Source organism: Nerophis lumbriciformis, linkage group LG25 (genome assembly GCF_033978685.3).
Source record: "Nerophis lumbriciformis linkage group LG25, RoL_Nlum_v2.1, whole genome shotgun sequence".
In the NCBI taxonomy this organism is placed as follows: Eukaryota; Metazoa; Chordata; class Actinopteri; order Syngnathiformes; family Syngnathidae; genus Nerophis; species Nerophis lumbriciformis.
In genome coordinates this window covers 14,907,501-14,917,707 of record NC_084572.2, presented here as the reverse complement: position 1 = coordinate 14,917,707, position 10,207 = coordinate 14,907,501, and the positions used below count along the sequence as shown (strand labels likewise).

Genomic DNA, 10,207 nt, shown 5'->3' with positions numbered 1-10,207 from the left:
GGGAAAGAACAAACATATTTAGTAAGAAAAGATTAAGCATTTTATTAACGCATATTATTTCCAGGCTTTCGAGGGCCAAATAAACTAATGCGGCGGGCCAGATTTGGCCCCCGGGCCTTGAGTTGGATGCCTCTGCTGTAGTGTCTTCAATTGATAACATACTTGATCCTCATGTCCCACAGGTGCAACACTGAATATCCTATGGTAAATAAACCTTGCTTTAGAAAAATATCTTACATCTGAAATTGTAAAAATAAACATCAATTTTGTGTATAAAGTGTGTGAAAGCTTCGTGTTTATTTGAACACTAGTAACTACAATCCAGACGGACACATTGTGCTGACATTCGTGCTCAAGTATAAAATAGAAAATCCATGTCCACTTGATTGAAATGTAGTGCCAACAATTCAATTTACAGGATATGCAACCCACCCCAGATGAGAAGGAACAAGATCCGTAAGACAATTTGAAAAGTACTAGAAAACAATGTGTTGCTGAATCCTGTCACTCTGCTGGACTGATGACGTCCGCTTTAACGGCGTCCACTAAAAAACTGAGCTCGTTGCATAGCGTCTCGTGCCGGTAGGCCAAGCGGATTTGTGCCACGTTTGTGCGTCGAATGTCGTTGCCCTCGGGGCCGTCCTGCAGGTAGTTGGAGCCCAGGAAGTGTTGCTTCTCCTGGAAGTGGGACAAGAACACAAATGGACAGAACTGATATATAATGTTATCATATTCCTCCCATGTTAAGCGTTCATTCGTTATATACATACAGTCCAGTGGCAGTTAGCAACGGAATCGTACGAAACCGAGGCAATTATTAAAAAATAATATAAATTCAATTAATCTGTTGTAGACACCCAAAAAAAAATCACAAATCACATTTTATAAAGAATAATTATAGTTTGCATTAAGACTGTACGGTATACAATTATTTGTATAGTACCGCAATACCTATGAATCATATTCGGTACTATACCCCCTCTAAAAAGTACCGGTCACACCATTCCCCCGCTCCCCCGTCGTCAAGTCGTGTCATTGCTGGTTTACGAGCAGACGAGCATGTTCGGCAGCGCACAATCACGCAGTACTTACAAGCAGACAGTGTGTAGACAGAAAAGGGAGAATGGACGCATTCTGCCTTAAAAACTAACAATAAAGTCCATCCGCAGTCTGCAGTGTTTTGGCTACTTCTAAATCACTAATCTGCGCCTTCATGGCGACAAATAAAGTACATTTCTTACAAGTATCATCCCTGCAGGACGAGGAATAGCTAAACATGCTTCACTACACACTGTAGCTCACCGGCGTCAAAATGTAAACAAACGCCGTTGGTGGATCTATACCGAACATCCACTCTAATGATACCAATTACAGAAGTGTATCTAGTCGATACTACTATGATTACATTGATATTTTCTAGCATTACAAAATCTTTTTTCCTTTATTTAAAATGTATATTATGTTTATAAACTCAGGAAATAGGTCCCTGTACACATGAGGACTTTGAATATGACCAATGTATGATACTGTAACGACTTGATATTGGACCGATAGCCTAAATGTGTGGTATCATCCAAAACTAATGTCAAGCATCCAAACAACAGAAGAATAAGTGATTATTACATTTTAACAGAAGTGTAAATGGAACATGTTAGAGGAGAAAGTAGGTAGATATTAACAGTAAATGAACAAGTAGATTAATAATTAATTTTCTACCACTTGTCCCTAATAATTTTGACAGGATAATAGAAAGGAAAATGACACAATATGTTACTGCATATGTCAGCCTTTGTTTGTTTACTTACTACTAAAAGACAAGTTGTCTCGTATGTTCACTATTTTATTTAAGGACTATATTGCAATAAGAAACATATGTTTAATGTACCCTAAGATTTTTTGTTAAAATAAAGCCAATAATGCCATTTTTTGTGGTCCCCTTTATTTAGAAAAGTACCGAAAAGTATCAAAATACATTTTGGTACCGGTACCAAAATATTGATATCGAGACAACACTAGTTTGCATGCATAAAACAGTGTGAAATACATATACATGATGAATAAAAGTCACTTTAAGTGTATTTGATGACTTCTTTCTACAATTAAATAGTGCTTTTCACCCTCTCTATCAAAGTGATGAGATTATTTCTTTGGTGCCATGATGTTTTTTGTAGTCATACTTAATACAAAGCAGACCTACCATAGTTTTCGGACTATAAGTCGCAGTTTTTTTCAGTTTGGCCGGGGTGCGACTTATACTCAGGAGCGACTTATGTGTGAAATTATTAACACACTACCGTAAAATATCAAAAAATATTATTTAGCTCATTCACGTAAGAGACTAGACGTATAAGATTTCATGGGATTTAGTGATTAGGAGTGACAGATTGTTTGGTAAACATAGCATGTTCTATATGTTATAGTTATTTGAATGACTCTTACCATAATATGTTACGTTAACATACCAGGCACGTTCTCAGTTGGTTATTTATGCCTCATATAACGTACACTTATTCAGCCTGTTGTTCACTATTCTTTATTTATTTTAAATTGCCTTTCAAATGTCTATTCTTGGTGTTGGGTTTTATCAAATAAATTTCCCCCATAAATGCGACTTATACTCCGGTGCGACTTATATATGTTTTTTCCTTCTTTATTATGCATTTTCGGCCGGTGCGACTTATACTCCGGAGCGACTTATACTCCGAAAAATACGGTACTTGTGGTGTAACTGTGTTCGTTAGCAAAGAACTACAGAGACCACTAATGATGACATCATAGAGGGGAGAGAATGACTCCTGAGTGGAGAGTTTACTGTAGAGCAGACTAACACAGGCACGTTTTGTGATAAAGACACATTATGCATAGGGATGGGTACCAATTCCATGTATGTGCAAATCGATACTCAACGATAACAATTTTTGGTACTTTTGTGTGTTCATTTTTATGTGGTAATAAATGTCAATTTGTTTAATATTCTTTTTTTGTTTGTTTGTTTTTACCAGTCAGCAACATGATAATTGTGTTGTCTAGTTTCTATATTTAGTTTCCTTACAATTCTGAGTTACATTTGCAATTAATTTCAGTTTGTCCTAAGTGTGTTGCCATAGTCAGAAAATAGTCTTTGCCATTAAGTTAATTGTTTACACTTGACCTGTGCAATTCATTGATAAGAAATGTCATTATGTATCCTATCAGGTTTACTTGACAACACCACCCTCTACTGGACATGTGTAATGCATTACCAAGAATGTGTATTGTATTGGCCATATATATTTTTAATTGTGTATAGATTTGTGTTTCTAGCATGTTTCGCATTCTTGACGGTCTTGCTGCTATCTATTTGCCCATGATGTTCGCTTGCGTTTTTGCACCGTTTGTATCTATGGCACACCAAGTTTTCTTTATAAAATTTGGAAGTTTTGAAATAGCCATGTAAAATCGCTAATGCTAATCCGTAACATGTATATGGCATATCCAATGTAAATTAGCATACAGCCAACACTTTTTAAAAAGTGGAGCCTTTTCTCCCCTGTTTGTTTACATGGAAAATTGCCCATTCCCTAGTGGCAGTCTGCTACGAATACGCTGTTTTGCTTAGCAAATGTTTTAGCCGTTGCCGAGTCTGCAACCGAATATAAAGTCACGTGCAGCAAAGGTATCCAAATTTGGTGTTGTTTGATTTCACGTAACTTGGACTTTGATCAGTACCTATACAAGTACCGAATTCAGTACCAGGACCAGAGGGCGCACCGGATTGTAAGGGGCACTGCCGATGAATGATCTATTTTCGATCTTTTTTCATATATAAGGCGCATCGTAATATAGGGCGCATTAAAGGATTCATATTATTTTAATTTTTTTTCTAAATGGAAAACACTTCCTTTGTGGTCTTCATAACATTTAATGGTGGTTCTTTGGTCAAAATGTTGCATAGATTATGTTTTAGAGATCATCTTCAAGTCGCTTTCTGACAGTCGCTTCCGGGCGCGCCGTTTTGTGGGCGGTCTTATTTACGTGGCTCACCTTGGGCAGCGTCTTCTCCCCGTCATCTTTGTTGTAGTGGTGGAGCGTGCAAGGACGGGAGTGGAAGAAGTGTCAAAAGATGGAGCTAACTGTTTTAATGACATTCAGACTTTACTTAAATCAATAACGGAGCAGCATCTCCTCATCAGGAAACAACAAGGTCCCGTGAAAAACTCTCAGACCGTAACTCTAATAACTAAAGTTCCTTGGGTGAATAATGCAAAGTCACTACACCGGTATGTTTTAGCGCTTTCATGGCGAGTTTACTGACAGATATAAGTAAGAACTTTACACTACTTTATATTAGAAATGGCAACAGCGGAGGATGAATGTCCTATAATAAGGAAGCTTATCGACTACGGCGTCTCCACGGACTACGAAGGCGGACACGTGCAATTTTTCAGGATTTATGCAGATCCCAAATACAGATCAGCAGTACCAGAAGGTAAGAAAAGTTGGTTTTGCATAATATTGCGAAACAAAATGCCAGATAATGTCTTACCTTATACACACACCATATTAATTTTCGTACGTTAAATGCACCGACAATCATTCAAGCGGTGCGGCTTCATAGCTTACCAAAGTCGTACTAAAACATTTTGATAGATTTTGTGGTTCTATATTTTCAATGGAACATACAAAATGTTGGTGTTGTATCACGTATCTGTTATGTGTGACTGCCATCTACTGGTCCCACTTATCATTACACCATGTACCAAATAAAATTGCTTTGAGGTCGGTAAGAAAAAACAGAATTATTCCGTACATTAGGCGCACCTGGTTGTAAGGCGCACTGTCGAGTTTTGAGCGCCTTATATTCCGGAAAATACGGTACAAACACAGTTAGACTCACACAATGTATAATTATTAACACATTTCGTTTGGGCACTCCATTCTGTGGAATTATACGCCGACAAACGTATTAGTTTGTTTCGCGCAATTATAGGCTGAATGATACTGTCAATACGTGGATCTTGGGGTTTGTTTTCCCGGAATGCAAAGAAAAGTTGGCGCGGGCAAGGCGTGAATGTAAGTACATCTTTTACTTTTAACACTAACAAACTACAAAAAAAGGAAGTAAACAAAAGGCGCGCACATTGGCGGAGAACAAACTTGACTAATGAAACAAAACTTGCACAAAGGTAGAAACTATAAACCATAAACAAAAACTTACTTGGCATGGAATTATTGTAGCGTGAAGACAAACAGAGGTAGCAGGGGTGTCAGAAGTAGCATGGTATGATAGGATAGATAGGATAAATAATGTCACCAGGATGAACAACAGAAACAGACCGGCTTAAATAGCAGTGACATGATCAGTGAAAACAGGTGCGTGACTCAAAACGTGAAACAGGTGCGTGACATGACAGGTGAAAACTAATGGGTTGCTTTGGTGACAAAACAAAAAAAAGTGCAGAAAGAGTCCAAAAACAAAACCGAACATGACTAAAACAAAACATGATCATACAGACATGACAGATACTTGAGATGTTACGCGAGCGAAGTATATTTATATAGCGCTTTTCTCTAGTGACTCAAAGCGCTTTTACATAGTGAAACCCAATATCTAAGTTACATTTAAACCAATGTGGGTGGCACTGGGAGCAGGTGGGTAAAGTGTCTTGCCCAAGGACACAACGGCAGTGACAATACCTGAAGTAATGTTTTGTTACCTTGTGCACTATGTTTGCTGTGCTTTTAATTTGAATCCATTCTTGCCCGAAATGTTAAGCGTGAATGATAGTCTACGACAGCCGTGGCTCACCTGGTGTGACAGGCCGCTCTGCAGCACGCTGTTTCTGGCGATCTCACACAAATCACAGGTGCTGAGTTTCCACAGCTGAGCTGCGATGGCGTACTCCTCCATCAAGGCTTCCTGTTGAGGTTTGATAACAACTTCAATTTGTCTTTCAAGTTTTTATTTCAGGCTGCGGTGTTTTGTTGGTCCGGGGGTCTGACCTTGGTGTAGTGGAACTGCATGGGGTCGTCAGTGGACAGCGACACACACAGACCTTTCTGAAGGAACTCCCTCAGTGGGTTTTTGGAATACTGCAGGAACAGGCTGTTGTTGCTCAGTGGCGACATGGCGATCGGGACCTGGGCCAGGTAGTAGAGGTACTGCAGCACTGGACTCTGGTGGATTTAGTAGCAAAGTAATAAGGGGCAACCCCAGAGAACAAATTGAGGTGTGTAACATCACAGTTAAGTTTTTTTTGGGTATGGTGGGAATAGTAATTGTTTGTGTCGGACATCGCTTAACATGTTAAATTAAGGAATTTCACATGTTTACATTTGATTTCTGCAGAGTTTATCTAGTCCTCCCTTTTGTCAAGACACTGTGGGTGGAAAAGGGTTCTCAAGCCCTGACTTTTAGAAAGGGAATTCATATGGCCCCATTCATCGTGGTTTACCTGACACATGAAACATGACAAATTTAGCCGCCAGATGCTAGTAGAGGGTTGAATATCTTAAATGTGTTTTGTGGCAATCCCAACTTTGACCACAGCTTCATTTGCTAGGTAAAGTGGCACTTTCCATCATTTCCAGCAGACTGCATTTCAAAATGATTATCCACCCCTCTTGCTCTCATGCAGGATACACCCGTGTAGGATTTTCAACACCACTGTACGAGACTCAATCTTCAGTACAAGAAAATGTTATTACGTTGCATTCTAGATGCAGCTTCACCTTTTTGAGGTTGAGGCCGTGGGAGATGTTGTCTGCTGTTAGGAAGGCAGAGACCAGGTGAGTGATGGAGCCGGCCTCGCCACAGTGAGGTCGGAACTGGAAGGTGTTCAGTCCACGCTCTCTGTGATGGGAGAAAGACCCGCGGAAAATATTCTACATCAGGGGTGTCAAACTCATTATAGTTTGGGGGCCACATGGAGAAAAATCTACTCCCAAGTGGGCCGGACGGGTAAAATAACGGCACGATAACTTAAAAATAAAGACAACTTCAGATTGTTTTTTTTTGGTTTAAAAATAGAACAAGCTCATTCTGAAAATGTACGGAAAATGTACACATCACAATGTTGTTGTTTTTTTACACTTACACGTTGCGGTTAACAGTATTATATCTTTATTTGTGAATTCTGAATACGTTATGTTATCATGTTCATCAGTCAACTCATTGGTGTTAGTTTTCAATCTATCAAGATAAAAAAAGTATATCAAAATCAAATTACAGGATGTTATTTATGTAGTTTGTATTTTCCTTGACTGGTGCACTAACATCATGTGGTTTATGTTTTTTACATATGTAGTAGCATCATCTACAAAGATACAAATAATTGCTATTGCAATTAGAGATGTCCAATAATGGCTTTTTTGCCGATATCCAATATTCCGATATTGTCAAACTCTTAATTACCGATTCCGATATCAACCGATACCGATATATACAGTCGTGGAATTAACACATTATTATGCCTAATTTTGTTGTGATTTCCAAAACAAATCAACTCAAGTTATGGAAAAAAATGCCAACATGGCACTGCCATATTTATTATTGAAGTCACAAAGTGCATTATTTTTTTTTTAACATGCCTCAAAACAGCAGCTTGGAATTTGGGACATGCTCTCCCTGAGAGAGCATGAGGAGGTTGAGGTCGACGGGGTTGAGGTGTGGGGTTTAGCGGGGGTGTATATTGTAGCGTCCCGGAAGAGTTAGTGCTGCAAGGGGTTCTGGGTATTTGTTCTGTTGTGTTTATGTTGTGCTACGGTGCGGATGTTCTCCCGAAATGTGTTTGTCATTCTTGTTTGGTGTGGGTTCACAGTGTGGCGCATATTTGAAACAGTGTTAAAGTTGTTTATACGGCCACCCTCAGTGTGATGTATGGCTGTTGACCAAGTACGCATTGCATTCACTTGTGTGTGTAAAAAGCCGTAGATATTATGTGACTGGGCCGGCACGCAAAGGCAGTACCTTTAAGGTTTATTGGCGCTCTACTTTTTGAAACCAATACCGAAAATTTTGAAACCGATAATTTCCGATATTACATTTTAAAGCATTTATCGGCCGATAATATCGGCAGTCCGATATTATCGGACATCCCTAATTGCAACATCTAGTGGACACATTCAGAACAGCAGTTTCTGTCATTTAAAAATGTTGTCTCATTTTTATACTTAGCAAACTCTGATCCGGCCCGCAGGCCGTAGGTTTGACACCCCTGTTCTAAAGGATTGTCATGCTTGGACACTTTTCCTGGTGGTTCTTGTTCATGCAGAGAGATTTCACAAAAAGACTTACTTGCGCAGGTTGTTGAGCACCATGATGTTGGCGTACATGTAGAACAAGTAGTAGGTGTACGGAGGGTTGTCGTCTGCGGTCCATGACTCAGGCTTTGGACTCTTGTAAGAGAATAAGTGGTCGCTGTGTTTGGACTCGTCATCCACGCTGTCAAATCCTGTCACCTGGGGAGCCAGATGAAGACAAACTTAATTCCTACTGACTAGGGTGTGAGACGCTGCCACATCTTTCCCCTAAAGAACTGAATACCACTGATCGGTTGGACGGGCCGTCCAGCTTGTTGCAGCGAACTTACGTATTTTAAAAAAACATGAAGTGCGGGGTGTTTCTGTGGGTTGACTGTGGCCTCAAAAATTGGTAGGAAAATGTTCTGCAGCATCTTGGCAAAGTGGGGTATCAACTTCTTTGACTTGAAAATGTCACTGCAAGACAAAAGTATAGCTCATCTTGATGCTCAACCACAAAGGTGTAATGTTAACATCCTGCAAGTGAAGTATGTTAAAGACTGTAAAATATACCGTATTTTTCGGATTATAAATCGCTCCGAAGTATAAGTCGCACCGGCCGAAAATGCATAATAAAGAAGGAAAAAAACATATACCGTATTTTTCGGAGTATAAGTCGCTCCGGAGTATAAGCCTCACCTGCCGAAAATGCACAATAAAGAAGGGAAAAAACATATATAAGTCGCACTGGAGTAAAAGTCGCATTTTTGGGGGGAATGTATTTGATAAAACCCAACACCAAGAATAGACATTTGAAAGGCAATTTAAAATAAATAAAGAATAGTGAACAACAGGCTGAATAAGTGTACGTTATATGAGGCATAAATAACCAACTGAGAACGTGCCTGGTATGTTAACGTAACATATTATGGTAAGAGTCATTCAAATAACTATAACATATAGAACATGCTATACGTTTACCAAACAATCTGTCACTCCTAATCGCTAAATCCCATGAAATCTTATACGTCTAGTCTCTTACGTGAATGAGCTAAATAATTTTATTTGATATTTTACGGTAATGTGTTAATAATTTCACACATAAGTCGCTCCTGAGTATAAGTCGCACCCCCGGCCAAACTATGAAAAAAACTGCAACTTATAATCCCAAAAATACGGTAAATCGCATTTTTTTGGGAAATTTTTCGCCAGTCCCTTACAAGTTTCTCGTTTACTCCAAACTTTCTTTCTGCTGCTTGATTGCTGTTTTCTGCTGCATATTTCACTACTTCCAGCCTGTAACCTGCAGTATGTGATTTCCTTTTCGGTGCCATTTTTGTTCAGCCCTTCTCAGTTTTTATAAGTTACCGCCAATGTTGAAATGATCAATTTTCATAGGTACGGAAGTAGTAGCAGGTAGCATCTTTTTTTTCACAATGCACTTCTGCCATGGCCCGCCCGCGCCAAATTTTTATTGGTTGACGTGTGTGTGTGTGTGTGACGATTGCTGATATACGCCTAGTCTCTTACGTGAATGAGATAAATAATATTATTTGATATTTTACGGTAATGTGTTAATAATTTCACACATAAGTCGCTCCAGAGTACAAGTCGCACCCCCGGCCAAACTATGAAAAAAACTGCGACTTATAATCCGAAAAATACAGTACTGCTGCGTGGGGCTGCACAAAAATATCAAATTTTGATCTTGATTTACTCTAACGAGCAATTTCATTTCTAAAGAAAGCAATTATTTGATTTTACTTAACGATCCGCATCACGTTGCCATTTTAACCGACGCTGCACTGTGGCGAGCGTGACGGCTGACACTTCCTCTTTGCTCTCCCCAACGAGCCTCATCAGCCAGGGCAAGTTGGCTCTGCTGCCCTGGTTCTACAGTACCTACTGACCAGCTCACAGGAGGAGCGAATGTCAGGTTCAGCCCACGCCATGATCAAAGCTAAGGATGGGTACCTTTCACATTTAA

The 10,207-nt window shown here is 39.4% G+C and overlaps 1 protein-coding gene across 7 annotated transcripts in view; it reads right to left on the bottom strand.

The window, feature by feature from the left end:
• Nucleotides 1-278: 278 nt before the first annotated feature.
• The window catches only part of LOC133621643 (AMP deaminase 3-like), an 82,798-nt gene continuing 72,869 nt past the window's right edge, over nucleotides 279-10,207 (bottom strand). For all 7 annotated transcript variants that reach the window (XM_061983862.2, XM_061983867.2, XM_061983864.1 and 4 more), the window contains 6 exons: nucleotides 8,571-8,697; nucleotides 8,276-8,439; nucleotides 6,712-6,832; nucleotides 5,983-6,156; nucleotides 5,789-5,899; nucleotides 279-678 (listed from right to left, as the gene is read on the bottom strand). In XM_061983862.2, coding sequence (XP_061839846.1) covers nucleotides 505-678; nucleotides 5,789-5,899; nucleotides 5,983-6,156; nucleotides 6,712-6,832; nucleotides 8,276-8,439; nucleotides 8,571-8,697 — 871 coding nt within the window. In that variant the 3' untranslated portion in view covers nucleotides 279-504. The remainder of the gene's footprint in view (nucleotides 679-5,788; nucleotides 5,900-5,982; nucleotides 6,157-6,711; nucleotides 6,833-8,275; nucleotides 8,440-8,570; nucleotides 8,698-10,207) is intronic.